Source organism: Neltuma alba, unplaced genomic scaffold (assembly GCF_004799145.2).
Source record: "Neltuma alba isolate B1F8T4 unplaced genomic scaffold, ASM479914v2 tig00013313_pilon, whole genome shotgun sequence".
Taxonomy (NCBI): Eukaryota; Viridiplantae; Streptophyta; class Magnoliopsida; order Fabales; family Fabaceae; genus Neltuma; species Neltuma alba.
This window is the reverse complement of record NW_021637588.1, coordinates 40,189-64,312: the sequence shown is the minus strand read 5'-3', so window position 1 is coordinate 64,312 and position 24,124 is coordinate 40,189. Positions and strand designations below refer to the sequence as shown.

Sequence of the window (24,124 nt, the reverse complement as noted above, 5' to 3'; positions counted from 1 at the left end):
TAACTTCCACTACCTCCACCATCCATTACTCCTCCACTGCCCATTACTCCTCCACTACCCATTCACTCTTGTAACTCACCTCCATTCACATTCATGGGATTGATTATCCACTATTTGTCATTTAAGAACAATTGTACCTATTTGTAAGACTATGCCTATAAATAGGGCATGTCATTTGTGTTGTAATGCAAGTGAAGAAATACAAAAGCAATCTCATTCTCTTGTCTTCATCTTTCTACTTTTGTGGTTTCATTTTTAGTTATATTTCATAACACTTATAAACTGTTGTAGACCGCACTCGTTGATATTGATCACGGCGGTGTCTTTCCATTAGTTTCATCTCTTCGGGCCAACGTCAATTGAATAGCTGATCTTGGTTCAGACGTTAACTCATTCACCAAGGAGATAGCGCGTGTTGTCTGGGACAGGACAAGTGAGGGAAGAAAAATAACGAAGGAGAGGCTAGAGGGCAAGACGCACGTTATACACTTTTACGTGTTGTCCACCCAAAAAAAAAAAAAAAAAGACAGGAAAAGAAAAGAAGAGAAAAGGCACTGTGATCTTCCCTTCTAACCCTGAAGAAGCACAACACAACACGGGATCGATCGGCAATCGATTCCACCACCATCGTCTTTACTGAAATGTCTTCTTCTTCTTCCACTACCAGCGTCCATATCAGCGCCTTGAACGCCATCGTCAACGTTAACTCGCTCTTCACTTTGGCCGTCTTCCTTGGTTTGACTTGGAACCCCTACGACCCTAGCAACAGTCTCATTACCAATTCCAACTGCGTCGCCTCCCCTTCTATTGCCGAGAACCTCGTTTCCTTCCATGTCTACTCCTTCAGCTCCTTTCTCTTCTCCAGCCTCGTCGCCCTCGCTCTCAAGCAGGCCATCCGCCTCTCTCGCTCCCCGGTTTCCACTACCCCGTCGAGTTCTTCGCCCACATCAACAAAACTGTTCTCCGCCTCGGCATGCTCGTCTCTGGTGCCGGTTCCGTCTGCGGTTGTGGGTTCTTGATGATGGCCTTGGTCAATGTGGTTCAGATCAAGCTGGGCACCCTGGCCTGTGGCAGTGCCCACACTTATTCTGCTGTCGTCCCGCTCTTCATACTGGTTCCTTCTGCGCTTCTCATTTACGTTTCTGTTGTTTTGTACGCCTTTACTCGGTAGGATTTGTGGGCTAGATAGTGTCTTGTCGCATATCCTGTATGATTCGGCTTTGTCCTTTGCGGAACACTAAGTGTCCTTCCAGTACCTTGTATGATTAAGCTAAAATTACATTGAATATGAGTTTTTTTTGCCTTATCTCCTTCCCATTTTGCTATTCGCTTAGCACTGTTGTGATATGGAGAGCACGGGAACGCAACAAAATTGAATGAATCATGGGATGTGTCCTGTGAGTGATCTTAGAAGTGATGGTCCTTTGTAGTTCATTTTACCTACACGTGGAGCATTTAATCTAACTTGCAATTAGACTATTGTGATTTGAAAAGATACAAATGGTTGTTCCAGACTCGATCAATAAATTTTGTGCTGAGTAACAATTCAACATTCTCGTATGCTGCATCGAATTACTTTAATTATCTTCTAGCATTATCAACTATCATAAGGTAAGGAATCATTTGGATTGGACCTAAGACTAATATTGTTGGAACTGAGACCCCAGCTACAGATTTGGAGTATTTCTATCGCTTGAATACAGAGACTAAATATTCATCGTTGTGAATAGAGAAATAGGATGTTTACATTCTTGTGACACTGTTTATGGAAACTAATGTTTCTGTTAGAGAATATTAGTCTGACTTAAGCAAAAGTGATAATCTGGTATTATCAAATCTATGCTAGGCAATGGGATTTTCATTTTGTAATATTTGTGCGTGTCTGTGTGTGTGTAAGCTGACTGGTATTGACTAGTTTTTGTGCATGAAGGAACCTGTCGTAAACTAATATGGATGAGGAAAAATGAAGGTGGATTGACCTTCATAAGTTTTAAAATCTCATCGAAGAATAGCGTGTATTTTTATTTTACACCCAATAGAACCCAAACAAATACTTTGGAATATATGTGAGAAATAAGGTGACATACAAGATTAGGTTAGCAAACAGAGGCAAACCATCTGAATGATGGAGTTTTCTTTACAGAGAAAACAAGAAAAATATGTAGAAAAACAGATAATGGTGCTAAACTGCATGTGTTATGATATGCTAGTGATCTTCCGCCAAGACCACTCATGAATTCATCCATTACCCTGCACTTTGATTCTTCCCTCCTTTTAAACCTCTCGGAAACTGAATTGCCCAAAGCTACTCACCCTAAGCGTAAGATGTGTCTCCTGTTCAGTCTGCCTGAAACTGTTATATAAGAACTTCACCATAGCCTTCCTATTATGTACCTCCCTTCCTAGATCCTCTAGATCAGGCCTTGAATATTTGGGGCCCATCAATTTCTTTCTTGTCCCCTGTTATGCCTATAACCTTGATTCACATGATTTGTGAAGCATTACAAATGGACATAATTGCTATTTGTGACTGATTACTCTTATTTTCCCCTTCTTATAAATGAGATAATCATGTGGATTTTTAGTCTTCTTATCATCATTCTGAAACTCTTATATAGCAGAAAAAGTCTTTCAACTCTTTATCCATACAGTGGATTTGAAATGTGTTTCCTAGTTCTGTTTTGTCAAATTTAATTAATCACTTAACAGTTTGCCTTTGCCCCGAAATATGATCTGCTGAAAGTTTGGACAGTCTTTGGTTTACAACTTGTGATAAAGTTTAGTACAAAATCCTCCCAGCTTCCTTTGTCTTGGACAACTCCAGTTTTTTCTGTATGGTGGATTTTAAATTTGTTGTTCTCTGTTTGTCTTTGTATTACCTCTTGTCAGGTGAGTTCCACTATCTTATTTTGCGTACTACTTTTGATATCAGCATGCATTGCAAAAATATTATCTTCTGTTTGGACTTGAGACAGTCTTTAGTTATGATAAGTTTTCGTAGAGCTATTAGTGACCATAGAGTACTTCTGTCTAGAAATGTGATGGAAGCAAAATCCACTCTCTTATGTCTTCATTACCATCCTGAGTACCAGTAATTTATTTTGTTTCTCTTATAACAAGTGTGGGTTCCATGCTTTGTATGAAGTCGGACAAATGAGTTGTATTGATCATGGCTTATGAGTAATATAACTTGTTAAAATTTGTGTGTGTGTGTGTGTATAAACCATGTATCTTCTAGATGGCTTGAGTTTAGGCTTGTTTAGCTCCTCGAGTTCAGATCTAGGAATCATAGGCATTTTCTTATAGATGAAAGCAATAGAATCTGACCGTCCTTGGGTAAATTGATATAATACTTTGGTTTATTGCACCTTGTTAATATGATAGTTCTTTGACAAGCCAAAAAGAGAACTCTCACCCGGAAACTGGCTCAGTGCGGCATATTCTTTTTAGATTATAGGAGGGCTTAAAGCAGAGAGGTTGAGGTGGCTTATACATGGAATTTTATATATGCTGTTGACTTCTTATAAAAAGTAGTTGTTTGACACTTCCTTAAGGGCAAAATCCTAGTGGAAACTTTGCATGCTATCATTGGCTGAACATAGCAAGATAAAGCTTAACCTGTTAATGGAGAAGTAGGTAATGGAATAAATTAGAGCACTTCCCCTAGTGGTAGCTCCGCCAAGAATTGTGGACATCACATATTGGCACCTTTCTATTATCCTATGGACTATAAAATGCTGTCAAGTGAAGTTTTATGAGCGGGATTAAGGAAACTCAAGCTCCAATGAATAACATTCTTTTTTTAGTACTTGTGATTCTTGGCCTCATAAACCATAGTGAAGTTTATGGGGCTGGTGTATGCGGAATATCTTCCCCTGAGAGAGAGGCCTGGAAGCTGGCTCCTTGCGTTACAGCAGCAATGGATGAAAATGCTCCAGTTTCTGAGAGGTGCTGCAATCAAATAAAGAGACTAGGCCAGAAAATTGCTTGCCTTTGTGCTGTTGTGCTTTCTAGCACAGCCAAAATTGTTGGGGTCAAGCCAGAAATCGCAGTCACAATTCCAAAACGTTGCAGTATTGCTGATCGTCCTGTGGGTTATAAGTGTGGAGGTCTGCGATGCTTCATTGCAATTTATTCATTTCTGTATGAAATATCAAACCACCTCTCAGTAATATATGGCAATACTGATCATTGAATTTTCCTTCTCTTCTTTGTTTACGAAGTGCCTTGAAGGGGTAATAATGTTTGTGAACATGTCAAAATATGTGGTGCGGATTTCTTGAAGAATGTGAATTATAATTCACTTTATATTGGAGGAGTCCTTTGTCATGTTTAAATAAAGTAGCTTAAGCCATATATATTGGATAAGCTTCATTATTTTGTCTCTACAGAAAATGATTTGCTTTCATTATTTCAGCGAGAAGAATGGAAAAATTTTCTTTTAGCCCATAAGGAAAATGGAACTAAAGGGTGTTTGGAAAACCATAAAGTGCTTTTAAAAAGTATTTTTCTGTAAAATTACTTTTATTTTATATGTCGGAAAATCACTTTTAAAACTATAGCTTCGTATCCATCCAGGTACTCCTTCATTCAAACTCAGTTTAATCCCCTTTCAAGGAAGATGTCAATTTGACACCCCAAACCTTTTTTGTGAGTATTACACTGAGTACAAACAGAAAAGGATTAGGCTTACCAATGAACTGCTAGGGTCTGCGTTTATTTGATGGTAAGATAAGATAAGATGTCTCAGTTTTATGTCTTTAGTGTACTGTTGAAAGAGCAGATCATATAACGCACATCATGGAGTAAGAAGCAGAATATTTAGGGTTTGATTTTTTGCCAACAAAATATTTAGAGTTTAGTGAAGATTAACATTTGTACCGAGTAATTAACCACGCGGGATATAATTTAGTCTCAGACGAGTAACGAGTTTCAATTATGTAACTGAAGTTTTAGCAATCAAAACTTTTAATGTGCCAAGAATTAAAAATTTAAAGAGGACAATTCTTTGGGTGCAATGACAATTTGGTATCTGGCGGCACCGGTTAATCCTTTCTAAAGTAAGGATAATATTTTTTTTCTTTGGGGTTTAAACCGTAAAATAATTGTGAACATAAAGTGTTTTGCTTACCGCTTTGTTTGTTTTTTCTGTTTCTTTTTTAATTTTTTTTTTGGTTTTAGTAATGGACCGATCTTTTATATATAATATTTTTTCACTTAGTTTGATAAAATTATTTTGTATTAAAAAATTTAAAAATTTTAATTGAGGGATTATTTTCTTACCAAATATAAATAAATATAATAAAAGAGTGATGAGTGTTATTGATTTATTGCATGAAAAATGTGGAACTCGTTTGTTTATGAAAATTTTGATGAATGATGGCCTGACAAGAATTTTTTCTTCTTGGCCAAAAACAACTTGCGGATAAAATATCTGGCAAAATTTTGCCTTCATTTCAATAGTTAAGTTTCGTTAAAACTGATTTATCTTACTGTGAGTTCATTGTCTCCATCCTCCGGGGAACTCTATCCATCCTCTTCCCCTGCGCCTTCATGAAAAGCCCTTGGTTTCTTTCCTTCCTCGCTTAAAACCTAGCTCCTTCTTCCCTCGTTTTAAACCAGTTTCGTACTTTTTGCGAGAATAGCCCATCGACGTTCGTTTCTTTCCTCCCTTGTTTCATCAACGGCTTGCTTTCTGAACTCGTCTTCCGATCCCGCCATCTATGCCGTCGCCTAGCGAGGTCCGTTTATTTTTCGTCTCTTCCACTCATCTTTCTTACTGATGTGTGTGTGTGTGTGTGTCCCCCCCCCCCCCTCCCTTTTAATGTGCTGCTCTATTCCCCTCCCCCGTCGAAGAGACATCATCAACTGTCATTCAAAAAAATGGTTACACACTTTCGCTAATAAAATTGCTGCTCTTTAAAATACCCCATTTTTCATTTCTTGTTGCGAAGTCCATTTCTTGCTTCTCTTTGAGAAGGTTGGTTTGTCTATGCTGTCCGTTTTCGAGCTTGCAAACAGGAACTTTGTTGGTACCATGAATGTGTTGTAAGCTGCATTTTCCGTTTTTGTTTATCAATATATTTTTATGCATCTTGTCTCTGGTTCCTTCAATTGTTTCTGCTAAACTGACTGAATTTTGGAGCTAGCTTAGCTTCTGCTATTCACAAGAATAAGCGTAGTAAATACTGGAAATATGTATGGAGCTGCGCTTTGAATGTATAAAATTATTCTCCATGGATAATGCGTGCCCAGCCTACAAGGTGAAAAGAAACAATCTATTGTGATCTTGAAGTAATGCATTCTGACTTTGGACCCCCCCCCCCCAAAAAAAAAAGTTAGCTGGTCATGTTGTAAAATTGTAAAGGCTAGAATCGTTGTGATAATTCGTACATTTGTCAGTGTAATTTGGTTTCATGCTCAAAGGATTACTTCTTTCTTTTGTATCCATATTCCATATGCCATTCAATGATTCTATTTCTCAGAGCTAGTCAATGTGCGTACAAAACTCTTTCTAGCGGTTACAAAGATGAGTTTTTCTATTTTTTTTAAAAACTTTTCTCTATTAAGAATTATAGGCCATTTTCTAATTTTTGGAGGGGGTGGGTGTGGCCAGAACAATCCCTGCAGGTTTGAGCATGGGGAAGATGAGAAAAACCTACAGGAGTGGGGCAATCTATAGGTGAACGTAGCAGGGGTGGGTGGTGAAAATGTGGCTTTAATTTGGTCCATTGCCTTCCCTAACATGAAACCAGATCATCTTTTTGTTCTTTAATTGGTTTTTAATCAGAAAATTTGACGCATCTTGTTTTTAGATTGAAATGTTGTTCTAAAATCATGTTTTTTAGATTGAAATGTTGTTCTAAAATCATGTTTGACATTATTGTTTTGAAGGTTGTTTAGCTTGAGAGCTGATGCTGGGGATTGCTTTTTAAGATGGATCTCAGCCATATCAGATGTGAGCTTTTACCTAGATCCCTTATCCCATCCTTGGCTAGCCTCCAACATTCCTTTCTGAGGCCATTCTCAAACCCTTTCTGCAAGGCCCCAAGCCTAAAATTCCAAACACCAAAACATTTTGTAGTTGTCTCATTTTCTCAAAACCCTAAATCAACTATATCCTCGATTGTCAGCCAAAATCCTGTATATACTGCTCGAAATAATGCATGCGAGCGAGACGTTCGGTCCTTTGCAGGTCGGAAGAAGAAGTCTGGTGGTTCCTCAACTGGGCGCACAGAGGGCAAGGCTGATTTCCTCCGTCAGTTGAGGCGCAAGCCTAGGCAGAGAGCTAAGAAATATGCTGAGTCCTTTTTCTATCGCTTGAGAAATCCACATGGGAACTATCCTGATAACTTCTCTGAGGATGAGCTTCAACAAATTGGTCTTGGGTATGATCGGTTTGTCAGATTTATGGAGAAGGATGATCCAAATTTGCGTCACCCAAATGATTGGTATAAATATGGCCAATTTGGACCTTACTCATGGCGAGGAATTGTCCTAGGTGACCCAGTTCGTGGTAGATTTACTGATGAGCGTGTGACAATAATAAATGAAGTTAAGGATCATGAGGAATGGGAGAAAATCGAGCAATTTGAAATGGCTTCTGAATTTGGGAAAAGAGTGAAGCAGATGGACAAAAGTAAAGGATTGAGGTACTTTTGGGTATTCGTGAGGCACCCAAAGTGGAGACTTTCTGAGTTACCCTGGCAGCAGTGGACGTTGGTTAGTGAAGTAGTCCTTGAAGCTGGTAAGCAGAGGTTGGATAAGTGGAGTTTGATGGGTAGACTTGGAAATAAGGCAAGGTCTTTGATAACACAGTGTGCAGCATGGATGAGACCTGATATAATATATGTAAAGCGGCCAGTGTATCAATGTAGGTTTGAGCCACAGGATAACTTTTTTAATGCACTTATTCCATTTCTCGATCCCAGTACAGAACGTGATTATCTTTTTGAGCTAGAAAATGATGATGGGACTGTTGAATTGTGTACTTATTTTGGTGGGTTGTGTAAAATTGTAAAGGTGAACCAAAAAGCATTTGTTGATGATGTGGTCAATGCGTATCAGAAATTGAATGACGAGAAAAAGTCAAAATGTCTAGAATTTTTGTTGAAGAATCATCCAGTTCCGCTTTTACATCCATATACAAAGGAGTGGAAAGCTAAGTTGGAAGAGATGGAGCTGGGCTGCGATGCTCCTGATGATGACAGTGATGATGCGAGTGTTGATGATTCTGGTGAAACTGAGATCTTAGATTGGATTGAGGATGATGAAGGTGGCGTTGATGGTGAAGGCATTGCTGAGGATGATGATGAGGATGATGATGATGAGGAGGAGGATTATGGTGATGGTGGCGATGATGGCCAAGATCTAGCTATGGACATGGAAGATATTGGAGACGGTGAGGAAGATACATCTACAGAAGATGATGGTGTGAGCTGGGAAGAGAAGCTTCGAAAAGCCCTTAGTAGTGGAGAGGCAATGGAAAGGCTAGCAAAGGAGAGTGTAGAGTTCACCTCAAAGTTATACAGTAAACACTCAATGACAGTAGAGGGTCAGGGAGAAGAACAGAAGCATTCATTGGATGGAGATGAAACTGCCTTGAGAGGCAAGCGGGCGAAGGTTAGTCCAGATGAGTGGAAATATGCTGGGATTGGTCCATGGAGGAAAAAGGTTAAGAAGAGCAAACTTCCTCCAGAGTTGTTTTTGCGAGCAGCTGTTAGACCATTCACATACAGAAATCTGGTTAAAGAGATTGTTTTAACTAGGCATGCAATTTTGGATGGTGACATAGGTAGGAAGGTTTAAGCTAGTTTCCTTGTAGAGATGCTATGTTTGTGTAGGAATGATGCGTACAAGTCTTCCTATGGCTTGGAGAATACTGAAATTTTGTGATGACTGCTGCGGACGGATTTGTTTGATATGCACCTAGTTGCTGGGAGCAATATTAGTTGTTGTCTCCTACGTTTCATCAAACATAAAAGCTAGAGTTTAAAATTTGTTCAATCTAGTTCACTTTTGGCGCATTTAGATTCTAAAAAATCAGCTTGCTTTTCATTTCTTAGGTTTACTGGCATTTTTTCAAAGAAAGATTTTATAACTTTTCTACAGGGCTTAGTGCCTCGTCTATGATTGTTTTTCTTTTGTGAAACAAGATGCCTAGAGAGGCAGGGTACAATCACTGGCTATTCGACCAGATGCACCTAGACGATTTTTATGGGGCAAATGAATGCAACCAACAGGTGGGGAAGAGGGGAAAAAATATGAACATCACAAGGGAGATCATAAGAATGAAGATTTCCTTGTAAATGGGCAGAAGAGACCCTTGGTAGTTTCCTCCATATGACCATGTCACTTCAATTAATTTAATCTTTGATTAATGTTTATAAGAGCATTTCCGATTATGTTCACTTGTCGTGTACAAGTTATATCTAGTGTAGCATATATATGTTGACTATAGTTCAAAAGCTGTGAAAAACTATGTTTTAACTTATGTTCACTGTACTATAAGATGGGAGGGAGGATTGACTGATGCTGGTTGACTAGTCCTTCATTAGAAACTTAAGAATTGGTCAATTATAATTATAATAAATTGAGAATTATGAGATTTCACCACTATGTATAACTTCTTTGAGCATTGACTAATGGCTCCTCATGACCTATTAAAATGAACCTTCTAAATGTTTTTTTTCTGCCAAGCACATAAAAAGTAAGAATTCGCAGCATGTTACACGAAAATAGGAGGTTTGTCTCCCCAACAGGACCAAAACAACCCCCCCCCCAAAAAAAATTGGGAAAAAAATTCCCACACAGCTTCACTGGAGGCCCCAAATGGCTCCACAAACCCACAGGTCACAGCATCGCACCCTATGGTTTTAGCATTTCCCTGGGTGTTACCAACAGGAGTTGGTCCAAGTGATAAGCGGCTTGTACTGCTTAAGCGAGGTCTCGAGTTCGAGTCTCAGTGTATGCAGAAATCCTTATTAGGAGACTCACCCACCACAGCCAGGTGCGCGACGCGGGTCGGATCCAATGTAGTTAGAGAAAACTCCGTGAACTGGGTGGGCAACCAAAAAAAAAAAAAAAGCATTTCCCTGTGAGTTGAGCTCCGTAGTCCATAGTATGACAGAATAAGAATTTTAATGTTAATATTAATATTATTTTTACCTTCAATTTATTTTGATGGAGATAATTATATAAGCCATAATATAATTTAAGATAAAAGGTATTATGGTAATTGTGATATTTTTTTTCCTTTTTATTTTCTTCTGTACATCCAAAGTCCAAACTTAAGAAGTGATATTTAAATTTTTTCTCTCTCTTCATTTTCTTTTCTTTTCTTTTTATTTGTTTTCTTTCAACTTTTCTCTCCATCGAAGCGGATTATTAGCGCCTCTCTGGCAAGATGTTGGTGAGCAAAGAAATTGAGGAACAACTGGCAGATGAAATAAACAAAACCAAGGAAGTAAGCAGAGATCAAAGATTGGCAGAAGAAATGGGCAAAATCGGGTACCGATTGAAGTTCTCAATCAGGTACAATTTAAGAATATATCCTTCTTTAAGTGAGTCATTTAGTTTATGCCCATAAACTGTTTGAATCGATATCTCTATTAGAACAATGGAGCCTATGGGCGAGGTCTAAATATAATATCGGAAGTCCGCGGTATTACAAAATTTAACATGTATTTTGGGTTAATTTTAGGACTCCATATGCATAGCATTGAAAGTTCATAAAGATCAAATGCTACTTTATAAAGTTAAGGGGAAAAAAACAGAAACTTCAGGAAAGCGCATGCTTTTTTAAACTTGAAATTGAGAAGGATAGACACCAGAGACAGCAAATAAGCTGGGAAAGTATGCGAAAAGTTTAATTAGTTTGTTTAAGAGGCATTAATCGCTGGATGTTACAATAATGCCTTTTTTTTTTCTGGGTGGGGGTCCATATGGCCGAAACGATGATGATAATGCCAATGCACTAGAGGCCAAATCTCAAAACAGTGAGACACAACGTCCTTGTATTCTACCATATTCTTTTCTCTTGTACTTGTCAATTTGCTTAACACTAATTCAGTGGTAATTCCCCCAGCCACTCACCCGTACACTTCAACACATTTCCGCCTCATCCTTGTGCCCTACCATCCACTACCCTCCACACACTGACAGTTACATGCACTACCACATAGCATGTGTCTACATACACTTTTGTCTTCTCCCCTTCAAATCTTTACATATAGATATTTGTCTTCATCCCTTCAATCTTTATTTCAAGTTAGATTATGAATCCTTGATTTGCATAGAGTCTGAGAATCACACTATTTATGATTTATAAATCTTATATTATATAAATATATGCACATTGAGAATATATGCATCTCTCCATTATATACTAAGTTAACAACTGAGAAGCCATTCGTTTTGTTTCCATAATTGGAGTACAGCTGAACATGTAATATAGGGAGGCACGTATGTACACACAAAACAGGGAATCTTGAAATTAGCCATAGTGAGCTACTACAATTTCTATGTCCTTAGCTCTAAAGGACTACATAGTATATGCAGTACACATACAGCGTTTTAAGTCTACAGGTTAAGATTAGTTATACCCACATGAAACCTTTTTCCCGGAAAAAGACAGAAAACTAGAATACTATGTATTATTAACATGGTATCAAGGTCTGTTGACTGCTGTTGGATCAGTGGATTACCACCTAAAGTAGCTATTAAGGACCCACCTCCAAAACAGTACTTGGTATCGACAAAGTTCTGCGTAGCACGCTGCACTATGTTTTATTTGCATAACCCTACCAACATTATCCTGGGAAAAAAAAGAAAAAAAATATTTGGCAAATGTTAAAATTCATATGGCAAGAAGCTAATCGCAAATCGAAGTTGGCATACCTGGTCAGGACGGTGGGTTTTTCTTGTAATATATAGGGTTAAGCTAATAATAAAGGGAACCTGCAAAAGCACGGGAAAGTGAATAATACTTGTCTTTTGCTTTCTAGATTCTTTCAAAGCTTTTGATCATCGCTTGATCTACTGTACCTTGCCACCAATTTCCTCTTGAAGCGCTGTTTGGATCGTTCCCATTGGGATCATCGTTATCGGAATCTTTCTTAACCTGCCAATTTAAATTTAAATTTCAAATCAAAATGTTACATCTGGTTGGTTAATCAAAATATTGTCAATGCAATAAATTATATGGGCATAATTGCATTTGTGGACTTTCAAGTTATTATAATATTTTAGGGATGCTGATGCACATGCTGATGGAAAATACAATAAAAACTTAAAAAGGTGTTTGACTTTTATGACTTACTTTGAAACAACGAAATTAGCGTTACATCATCTTCATATAGAACCAGCTAGTTATTTATAAGTTACATGCATTAACACATTTGAATTTTTACATAGCTTAGCAATCCCATGTGAATTAATTGGATTTTCTTTAAAATAGATTTTTATATACCCTTATATGTCAACATTATCATGTAGAGACCATATATAGAAGAACAATTAGAGAGAAACCAACATTATGGTGGGAATCAGTGGTCCTGGATTTTGGGAAATAATTTTCTTGACCACCATAGTAGATGGATGAGGTGTAGTAGTTGCTGGGCTCCATTGTACTCTCATTCTGATAATTCTTGCCAGATACGCCACCACTGCTTTCACCTTTGCCACCTGACACGAATCCAACTGATGAGATCATTTCCAAATAAATTCAGACATTTTAGACTAAACCCCATAAATATGCTTCCCTATGTTATGTACACAGCATTTGAGACCAAACAGTGTGGATGGACTGAACAAGGTATAGCAATATGAATTGCAGTAGACATACTGAACTAATTACTATAAATTACCCAGATGGGTCTTTGTCGTAAAAGGAATAAAAAGGTGTTAGAGGATAATTCAGGACGAACCTACTGCTCCATAATTTTTGCTTCCCAGATCTTGCTTTCTCGAGTCACTCCCTCCTACCTGAGTTGGAAAAGAGTGTCAGATTCAGTGTATGACTATATATGTATACGCAAATACCTCATGGATAAAATCAGAAAGTGTCCTAAAAGGAACTATGCTGTCAATAATTCGCATCAAGGTGGCGAAAAAGTGGCATGCTGCATGCTAGCTATACTAACTTCGACGACTATAGAGTATGGAATCGAGATGATTAGCACCAAAATGTAGTAGCTGAATATATATGACGACTTGGAGAAGCATCATCTTTATGGTGTATTATGCAGAAAAAGTATAATGTCACCGTAAAGGAGAAGCCATGTCCATTGACCTTGGTAAAACCGTAAAACTAGCTAAGGGGTAAAAGAACAGTTTTTGACTGAATCATATTAGACCCATTAACCAACCACTAGTACTATGTACATGCTTTGACAATAATCAGAAAAGCTCTAAACTGAGCAGAAAGGATGCATACAGCAGATGAGGGAGGAGGAAAAATGGAGCCGAAGATGCTGGAGGAGGATGAGAAGGTAGATGAGGGGTCCTTGGGACCAAAAAGCTGATCAAAATTCGTGGATGAAGAGGACCCTCCGACATGGCTTTTGTTGTTGTTCTTGTTCTCCATGGGAAGAAGCAAGGAAGAGTATAATAATAATATCAGTATAGCTATGGGGCAGGTTTTGGTTTTTTAAAAGAAGGAGCTTTCTCTGTCAACCAACGAACAAAACTACTAGTTCGATGATAAGTATGGGGCGTAACGAGAAAAAGGAGGAAACGGATAAGATTTGCAGGGAAAGTGGCAGAGGTAAGAACAGAGAGCACGTGAAGATGGAAGAAGAGGATGTGTATGAAGGATGGAAGAGTAAGGAAGGGGTATTTATAAGCCCAAAAAATATGCTGTCACCCATGTGCTATCATTCAATTCCATCCTTTTCCCTAGTCGACACATGGGTGCCTTATTGGTTCCCAAGTGGACTCGATGCCTGCCGCCAAACCCATCTGCCACGTGTCCCCCCTCTTCTGAAATCTTTGACCTCAGCCATTACTGCTGTCTGCTCCTCCATTCTTTGATCCTTCACAATCACAAACACCACGTCAACTAGCCTACAACATATCATGGATAAGGAAGTGTTTACCTCATTGCTCCATTTGGGTTACAAACCAACCATCACTCCCCATGAGATGAGCCTAAATTTTGAATTTGTTTACTTGTCCTCATGAATTCTTCGCATATTTTTTTATATAATTTTTTTTCTTTTCTCGATCTATGATTCTATATACTTAGATTAACTCAAGTACTTATGTATCATTGTATTGTTTGGTATGTATGTAGCTGTTGGTTTTTATGTTAGTTTTAAAACTTATGATCTTGTTTTATGTATTGCTTTATTATTGTTTTCTGCTGGTTGATTTTGAGAGTTGTTGTGATCGATGATGATTAAGATGGCATGTATTTGAACTCTTTTTTTTTTTTTTTTTGGGGAGGGGGGCGATAAAAGAATGATAATTTCTCTTAAAGGGATGTGAAGTAGTGATATACTATGACTAGACAAACTAAGATTATAGACATCAGACCTTATTTGTATTTCTGATATGCCTTCAACCTTTATGTGAGAATTGAATTGATGGTGACCGTTAAATCTTAGTGGAGCCGGGTGTGGACATATTCAGTATTCTGTCCTAAACAATTTTGTTAATTTATTCCGGTACGACTACGAAATTTAATGTATACGAAGTTGAGAAAAATGGGATCCATTTTTCAAATCTTAGATAGTTACGATAATGTCTTGTGTATTTGTATAATTATATTGTTCATAAATTACAAATATCATCACTTTTTATAACTGCATAATCGATATGAAGAAGGGATCCGCGCTTGTACTCCTTTGGACTCTTTAAGTAGGTCAGATTTTAGAAGAAACTTTTACTCCTAAATATACCTGCATGAGCTACCTTTAGTTCTAAATATAAGATCTACTTTGTAGTACTGCAAGTCAATCTTATATTTAGGACTGGAGATAGTATTTTTTGAAGAAAAAAACCCTTTTGTTGGGGCAAATTTTCAGTAAATATATAGAGAGGGTTGTTTTTAAATTTACAGAGTTAAATCAGGTTAAAGATAAAACCTCGTTCAATTTTGGGATAATTTCAATGAGCTAAGCTAACGAACTTTTCTTATTAATTAGTTCGGTAAAAAAAGTTTAAAATGATGGACATTGATAAACATCTATAAAAAAAGTTATAGTATCATTTCTGAGTTGTGAAGAATGTGATTTAGTTCAGTCTTTTGTGTGTGTGTGTGTGTGTAACAAAAATCACATGTAGTTAAATAATTTTTGGATGCAGAAGATTGAGAATGGTGCGTGAGCATATATCATCAATTTCTGTGACGCAGTTCATTTCATTTTCGTAAGGTTTGTGTGGAACCTAAAATAGTTGAAGGAAGGAGTTATTCATCATTCTTGTTTGTCGTAATCCTTTGAAATCGAATCAATAAAGAAAGTTGAGATGCCACGATGATTTTGGTTCGCTTTGGTCTTTATAGTGATCATGGCGGTAGCAAAAGGTGGGATAATTTTAAGTTAATTAAGCCCATCTAAATAAACTCCTATGATCAAGCAACATTAATCCATATTAAAATCAATTTTTTCAATTTAAGTTTTTATTTTTCCGTAGATATGGGGATAAGATTAGTCTTCTAAAGTGTCCAAAAAATTGTTAAAATTATGTCTTTTGTCATTGCTGATTTCTTAAGGCTTTCTTTATGTCGCAGGAAAATTAAATTTTGTTAAAAGGAAAAGGTGATTTCTTCGTTAAGTGAGCATGAAAAAGATACGACTCCCTGGTTAGATAGAAATTAAATTAAAGGCTGATTTTTCAACTTAATGTATGTAATATTCGTTCAAGTAACCTGGGAATCATTAGCTTGGTCGGATAGTGACCATATTTTATTAAACAAAATGGACTTTTTTCAAATTTCTCGGAAATCCGTGTTTGGAAAGATAAAAAGCTAAAAGGTGATTAGGCCTACAAAAGAATAATCCACAGAGGATAAAGCACTTTTTAACACATTAAAATTTTAATAAGAAGGGTCAAGGGGTCAACTAAAAGAATTGAGCACCTCCCCCTTAAAAAAGAAGTTAAGACTCCAAAAATATAAATTGAAGGACAAAATTTAAATTAAATTAAAAAATACATAGTATAATATTATGTAGATTGTTGGCGAGAAAAAGATGTGAATTGATAAAGTGCCTCTCCATTTAATCTCTATCGTTAATATACACATTTAGGACTTTTTTTAAAAAAAAAATTGTTTATAAGAAATCTAATAATTGGTCAGTTTCTTTAAAGTATACCCTCTTTTAATTTACAATGTGTTTGCCTTTTATCATTTTTTTAGACTTGCATTTTTTTAAATTTCTTTACCTCTCCTTTTTTTTCCTTGAATGGTGAGGATATTAAATGGGTGATAATTTAGTTAATGATGTATATATAATAATTCTTTAAATCAATTAAAGATTTCTTGATCTATCTGTCACCTTGAAAAATGATAGATATGTAATTGAGGAAGTAATTATACTATATATTATATAATAAGTGAAGGATATTTGATATAGCAAATGAACTAGAGCCATGTGTGATATCCACATGGATAAATCACCACTAGGAACATTGTTAATGATGTGATCAGAAAAAAAATAGTGGATATGAATATATATAATCTGAGAGAGAAAGTAATGATTATCGCAACTTTGATTACTATGATTAGTGGATAATGGTGGGATCTAGATACCAACCACTTGGTTAGTGATCAATCATGACCACTAAAGTTAAATACCCTATGGCTAGGTCTTTTAATGTCCACACAAGAATATTTATCGTTGAAATAATGCATTGAACTAGATAAGGCCCAGTTTGAAACGGAACAGGAATCATTAAATCGAACATATCCGATTACAACAACTCTATATTATATATGAATGATTATTAATGCATTAATTATTGTTAATTTAAAAACAAATAAATTAATTAGTTAGTTACTAATTGCCTGTAGTGATGTTCAATCAATTAAAATGAAACAAAAGTCTAGAAGAGTTTCGTGCTTTCAATATATGGAGCACACAATCCTAGTTAAATTGATTGGTGGGAAAATCAATTAAAGGACTTAATTCAAGAGGTTAGTTAGCCAAAAAGATTATATTCAGACGTTAATCAGTTAATTTTTTCTTGGGTTAAGAATATGCCTCCAGGAAAAGAAGAGATTGAGAAAACGAAAATTTGGACTGGAGAGGGAGATATTCTCTGAGAATTATACTATGGAACATACAGAAGGTCTCTCCATTCTTGTAGGGTTCCTTTTGGATAACAGAAATGGCACATGCATGCATTATTATTGGTAATATATATCTTGTCAATTTTGAAGCAAAATATATGAACTTGTTTCCCATCCAGATGCTGGTTTAATATTTTTGGAATGTGCTACAAGTCCCTGGAACTTCCCACTTGCTTTAAGAAAGAAAGGAAGCACGATCGGTTGTAAAATGATATATAGCAAACCATGCCCAATCCAATTTTTGGGGATATAATGTGAAGTTTGTGTGAAAAAATCGAAGAAAAGTCTGGACAGAGTCTTATAAGAGAGTTTAAATTATTATACTATAAAATAAAATACATCACAAATAACATTATTACTGTTGATTGGATGAAGTATAAAATATTTGATATCACGTAAATAAGGTTGTAGGTTCAAAGCTTATAAATAGAAAAAAAATTATATTAGCTAATTGTCGCATTTAAGTTCGACAATAATTAAGTTTAATAAGTATTTGGAAGCTTTCTTTTCATTATTTTCTGATAAATATAATCTAAACCATCTATACAAACCAAACAAAGTTTTTTTGTGTGGATATTATTCATTAAATGAAATATTACCACTTCTAAGGCCACGTTAACACAAATTAACCAATTCAATTGCACAAATGGTTCAAATTATTGCGTCTAGATGGAAAATTGCACAAAGTATATATGTGTAAGGCTGAAAAGTATCTGATTTGAAATAATATAATTATAATTCAAAATTGAATAATACAAAAACTTCCTCACCACTAAAACTGGATGCTATACCAATGTAACCACCAGTATATATAATCTGGGGGAGAATTTTGGCCACATGGTTGGTTGGTTTGTCAACGGTCAGCGAGCCAGAGTAATATAACCATTTCCATGCATATTGTTGAAGATATGAAGATGCTATTCGCATAAATCTGTAACTCGATTGACTTACAAGTTGTTTGCTTCAATTATATACCAAATCTCATCCATGGAATATGGATTTGTGTGTCATTCATTCCCATTGTCGCCTATTTTTTCTGCATCTTTTTGTTCCTTGGAATCTTAGTACTCACATGTCGTTTCTTTGCTTTTATTCCATACATCTCCTTCGACCCCGCTTGTACTTGCTTGAATCTCGACCTCAACATTATATTTTTTGACAAGAGAGACCATTCTTATTAATCAAAAACCCAACACTCCTCCTTACTTGTGTTTCAGATTTCATCTCTCACACCTACCATCTTGAAGAATATTGGTCTCATTCAGAATTTGATTATTAAGCCTTTTAATTAAGGCCGCTCACGTCTATATATTCAGCTACGCATGCAGGAGTTTTTGTCATATAAGTAAATGTTACTACTTCTGGTTTTTAATATAAAAACTAGTTTGACTTTCAATTTAGTCCTAAATATAAGACCTCAATCTATTTTGTCTCTCATATTTATTTATTTATTTTTTTCAAAGTGATCTTTGTAATAGTTGCATATATTAAAAATTTCATCAAATGGTAGTTCTAGCTAATACAAATGAGTAGTAAGGGTATTTTAGAAAAAATAATATCTACTTATTACAAATAACTAATTTAACTAATTTTCTTAATGTATTCAAATTAGTCAACTAGTTTTTATATTAAAAACCGAAGGTAGCAAATTAATTTTAGAGCAAAGTATCATCTCCTGTTGATGATGTTTTTCTCAATTGCATTTGGCCAATACCTTGATGTTGGTTTTTTTATACTTTCAATACCCTCATCTTATTTATGATTTAGAATGTTGGATGTAAACGGACTATAATATTAGGGGTGTTGGATACACTAAAAAAAAAAGTAGATGCTATTGGACCCTTAATTTATTAATGTCATGCGTGATGGTCAATGAAGAGCTACAGGGATCTATTACCATATACTTTTATGGATCACTGAGATTTAAACATACTTAATTATATTATCTATCAGATGACATGTAATATATGTATCCGGGCCAAATTTAAAAATGCTAAACAATTAAAGCGGCGTATTGAAAATACAGGTTTGAGTAAGATATATTTATTACTTTCTGAATATCGGATCTTGGTATATGAATTTGACTTTTTATTTGGTCCTATTATAAGACCCAAGATTATATTTATGCATTTTTTTCCAAGATTTCTAATAATGATAGTACTATAACTTGGATTTTATTATAAATAACCAACTTAACTTATTTTTAATCTCTATAAGTCAATTGGGTCTTAGGAGTATAAGATCTATTGATAGATTAAGAAACTTAGGTAAGTTAGTTAATTATAAAAAAATATATGTATTTTTAAAACATCATAATCATTTCCTTAATGTCCTCCCTTCTTTCTACTTGATTATAGTTAAGTAAATATTTATAGAGATAATTTAGAAAAATTGATAATATGAGAAATAGTCTTATATTTAGGATCAAAATCAAACTTAATAATTAAGTCTTATATTAAGGATGGGAGGAGTATCTATATATATGGTACCCCTTTTACCTCATAAAATATCTATATATATGTTCAATGACAGCCAAGCGAAGGATGGTCCAGGAATATTTGGATAGACAGAATAAATCACCACAATAATCTTGACGAATACTTCTCGTGTATGGGCAAAATTGAGATTGAAAATTATTGAGCAAAATTATCAATGGGAAATCATCAAAAAAGTGTTATTCGGATTTGATGATTGAATATATAGTTGTCGTTATGGAGGTGATTAAATTAAACTAAGCTGGATTGGTTGAAGATAAGAGAGAAAGTAATGGACAAAGAGGAAAAGTTGATGAGTCAGTACTGAAAGCAGCCAAAAACACACAGAAGAAGAGCTTCAAATAGAAGCATGAACAAAAGGAGTAAGGTGGGATTAATTAATTGCCTTTTTTTTTTTTAATCGAGACTTGGAGGTTACAAATAATTCTTAATATATTACAGATATTGATAATTATTCGCATTCCAATTCCACTTCCTTTAAAGCTCTCATCCAAAACCGTGTACTTCTTCGTTCTTTCCAGAACAAAACAGTATTATTTTGATATCTATCCATCAAGCCACTTTTTTCCACCTTCTTTTTTAGTCTCCTTCACGCTTTATTATTCTTCTTTTTGCACTTCCATTTTACTTTTTTCTCTTGTGAGCAATGCAAATCCAACGAGGGTCCTAAACAAATGAATCAAGCCATATTGTGTCCATAATTTATATGCGAGTAATTCGAGACCACTTTCTAGTCATAATGAGAATATGTTAATGGCGCCATCAGACCGGAGTGACTTGGGAAAAACTAGTTTGAATGGTTATGTTGCTATTGATTTTTTTTGTTGTTGTCATTTTGCTCATAATATCTTAGTTACTATATATTTAAATGAATTTTAATAATGATTTTAGTAACAATGATTATTAATTTTAGTTATTCAGAAATCATAAAGATCAAATTCTCACTATTATTGTACTTTGTTATTGTTGTAATCAAACTATTATTATATTTCCTTGTACTTTGTTATTTTTAATTAAATTATATTATTTTAACATGAACGGTATGACCACAAGTTGACCCTGATTTGACTCATTGACCTTTAAACTATTATCTCAACTGATTTAATGTCCGGTCTAATTTTTTATTCTTTGATTTGAGCACTATCAAGTCTAAAGTGGTGGCCTTACTGCATAATTATTTGACTTCATTATGGGATATGACAATTTCAGACCGAGTAAACAAAACTAATAACACTTTTATTAGATGATAAAATTTTAATTTCAATTAATTAAGGTCCTTAACTAGCTTTATAATTTATGAGCATTTTAAAGTAAACTAATTGATAAAATTGTTCCTATTCACACACACACAAGTTGGAGAGGTTAACAGCCTCAACTGAAAATATTAGAAGCCTAAAACAAGCCCATCAAGCTTCTTGAGAAGGTCTATAACTATAGATCCCGTCTATATAAAGCCCAATTCATAGAAAATCTAAAACTCGAATTGAGTTACAAGTTGTTTGCTTGCGTTGCAATTTACAAATGAATTGTATATTAAAGACCGAATATAGCAATAGATTTGTGCGTCTTTCATTCCAGTTGTCCATTATATCTCTTGCTTCTCATCAGAACCATCCTAGCTGGTACTCACATGTCGTTTTTGGCTTTTATTCCGTACTCCTACAAACTGTTCTCTACTTACTTGAATCTTTCTACACCTGCATTATTTGACCAGAGAGACCTAAAGGGGGAGGTACAGAACTCGACTGCTCCGACCACATTTTAAAGAAATATAGTCATCATTTGGAATTTATAATTTAAATTAAATCTTTTTAATTGAGCCAGTTCTCGTCTATTAATTATTAGTTGAACTAAATTCTGTTAGACATATATAATCAATGAAAGATGACTATTCGAAACTGTTAAGATTTATGCTTATACTACCCCTGGTTCTTAATATAATAACTAATTAATTAATTTGGAGAGATCAAGAAAATTAGTTAAATTATTTTTTTATAATAAATATGTGTTCTTTTCTAGAATATCCTTGCTAATCATATATATTAGCTAAAACTATTATTTGATAGAATATTTAACATGTGCAACTACTAGATATAAGGACTGTTTTGAAAAAAATAGATAATTACGAGAGACAAAGTGAATTGGAGTCTTATATTTAGAATCAAATTGAATGTCAAATTAATTCTTATATTAAGGACCGAAGTTAGTGTTATTTTCTTGCATTGCACCTCATGTGATGATATATGAACTCTCCAATCTTAAAAACGCATGCTAAAGCTCATGAAGTTTATTGAAATGCAGGTTAATTATGAGTAAGATATATAACTAGTTCTGTGTTGTATACTTTTCCTTACTTAATATCTAATATTATATCATGTTTTTATTATACTAAATATTTGTATATGTTCTATGTATTACTCCCGTTTCATAGAATTAAGGTTATTATTTTTTTAAGGTAAATTGGTTATTAATTATCAAGTAATCTCTTTTGCAAATAATATTTCGGTCGCCAGCTTTTATTAGAGCTTGGCTTCGGCGGCCAATGTTGAAAGGAGTTTTTTTTTTTTAAATGTATAAAAACAGTAAAAATATTTAATGAAGAAACTTAATTTAAAAAAAAAAAAGGTTTGCACGAGGATTTTGGCATCATTATCCGAAACAAATGTGTTTTTCAGAATTGATACGATCAAAAATTGAAAACAACTCTTACGGTTATTAAGAGAAGCAGCTGAAAGTTGTCCAAAGAGTCATTAATTAGCAGAGTCATTTTAATTTGCAGCCACCAGAATCACTGGAAAGAAGGCTGCAGAGCGAAAAATTTCTGGGGAAAGGAAAGTTGGTTAAAAGTTAAAAAAAATAGTGAAAGGAAATATTATTGAGTTTGAATATATAATATATAGCGAAACATAAAGGAAGAGCTTCAAACAGAAGCATGAACAAAAGGAGTAAGATTGGAATATTGCTTTCCAGAAAGGAAAGCTGAAGGCTATATAACTAGTACAATGTATGATACTGATTTATATATTCGTATTCCAATTTCAGTTCCAATTCCTTTAAATCTCTCATGCACAACAGTGTACAACTTTCCAGAACACAGTATTGTTGACATCGATCTCAAGAGGCCACTTGTTTTAATTTGTCTTTTTCAGTCTTCTCCATACTGGTTCATGTTAAGCTAATTCCTCTTTTTCTGCTTTCATTTGAATAGGAAGATGTATCCCGGTTTTAAGTTCGATTTATCCTATATATATATATATATATATATATATATATGATCTTTAAATCTGTAGCTTTCAATCCATTTTTTTTTAATTCAAACTTATTCTATAAGATATTTGGGAAGGTATAGCACATGCTTTACTAGCGATAAGAGTCCAGGGGAAGGGATTTAGTTACTTTTAAGTAAGTTTAAGGATTTAAAATTTATATTTAACTTGAGCTGACAACAATTCTCATATTTGAGTTGATGCTGTAACATATTGATTGATGTGTGAATAAAAAATAAATAAGAACATGCCTTCACTTCAGAAACTAACTCTCGATTTACTGGTGTATATTAGGTAGATCCATGTGGAATATAGAATATAAAAGAATAAAATAAAAATAAAAATAAATTTAAAATAAAAAATAAGATCATATTTTTCATTTGAAAAATAAAAATAAGAAAATTTGAAAAAATAATTATAAATACGTAATGCATTCATGGTAGAAATTACGGGAAACAGGTACACCAAACACATGAGGCACAATGGGAATATCTCAAATGATAAGGGAAAATATGGTAAATTCGCGAACTCTCCATGAGGAGAGAGAGTTTCCTACTTTCCTTCCATTAGAGGGACAGTTGTTCTCCTTCGTTAAACTCTTTTCATTGTACCAAACACGACAAAATCACCTCTCCTTTGACTTCTCTAACTTTCTGTGAGTTCTATTTACACAGCATGCTTTGAAAGAGACTTTCCTGGAATTAATTAATAATAGAGTAATATATAAATCAATTGTAATGATAAAAACTTACGTGTCATAATTTCAAAATATTAAAAACAAATAATCATTCCACTTTTCAGAACAGCACAGAAATCGAACAATATTTATAAAATACGACTGATGCAAATATAAATGAATCTTTTGTTCTTATAGGAAATTAATATCTGTATAGTCGAAATGTATCGTTGCAAAAAAAAAAAAAAAACGTATCGCGTTGGGTTCAATATTATTATATGCATGAGAAGCAAACTTATATAACTGGTGTAAAAATATGTTTGCTTAATTCTTCAAGAGAACAACTTATTTAATTAAGTTCAAAAGTGCATGTTATTATAGTTTTGAACAAAAC

General features: G+C 34.7%; 3 protein-coding genes and 1 pseudogene across 5 annotated transcripts; 3 read left to right on the top strand and 1 right to left on the bottom strand.

Moving 5' to 3' along the window:
* Positions 1 to 569: 569 nt before the first annotated feature.
* Positions 570 to 1,262, top strand: LOC114736143 (uncharacterized; annotated as a pseudogene).
* Positions 1,263 to 3,784: 2,522 nt separating this feature from the next.
* Positions 3,785 to 4,195, top strand: LOC114736129 (putative lipid-transfer protein DIR1). Its single transcript, XM_028923903.1, has one exon. It carries the CDS (start codon positions 3,785 to 3,787, stop codon positions 4,193 to 4,195), a length of 411 nt encoding a protein of 136 aa, XP_028779736.1.
* Positions 4,196 to 5,298: 1,103 nt separating this feature from the next.
* On the top strand, positions 5,299 to 9,386 carry LOC114736131 (uncharacterized). 3 transcript variants are annotated; one of them, XM_028923907.1, is made up of 3 exons: positions 5,299 to 5,741; positions 6,631 to 6,778; positions 6,895 to 9,042. In XM_028923907.1, exon 3 carries the CDS (start codon positions 6,937 to 6,939, stop codon positions 8,806 to 8,808), a length of 1,872 nt encoding a protein of 623 aa, XP_028779740.1. In that variant the 5' UTR covers positions 5,299 to 5,741; positions 6,631 to 6,778; positions 6,895 to 6,936; the 3' UTR covers positions 8,809 to 9,042. The 3 variants fall into 3 exon arrangements, with proteins under 3 accessions (XP_028779740.1, XP_028779739.1, XP_028779738.1); XM_028923906.1 differs by having other exon boundaries at positions 6,617 to 6,778; XM_028923905.1 differs by lacking the exon at positions 6,631 to 6,778 and having other exon boundaries at positions 6,895 to 9,386.
* Positions 9,387 to 11,358: 1,972 nt separating this feature from the next.
* LOC114736132 (uncharacterized) lies at positions 11,359 to 14,333 on the bottom strand. Its single transcript, XM_028923908.1, has 6 exons — positions 13,436 to 14,333; positions 12,927 to 12,984; positions 12,533 to 12,684; positions 12,046 to 12,121; positions 11,899 to 11,958; positions 11,359 to 11,815 (listed from the first exon to the last, which is right to left on the bottom strand). Exons 1-5 carry the CDS (start codon positions 13,583 to 13,585, stop codon positions 11,942 to 11,944), a joined length of 453 nt encoding a protein of 150 aa, XP_028779741.1. The 5' UTR covers positions 13,586 to 14,333; the 3' UTR covers positions 11,359 to 11,815; positions 11,899 to 11,941.
* Positions 14,334 to 24,124: the final 9,791 nt, after the last annotated feature.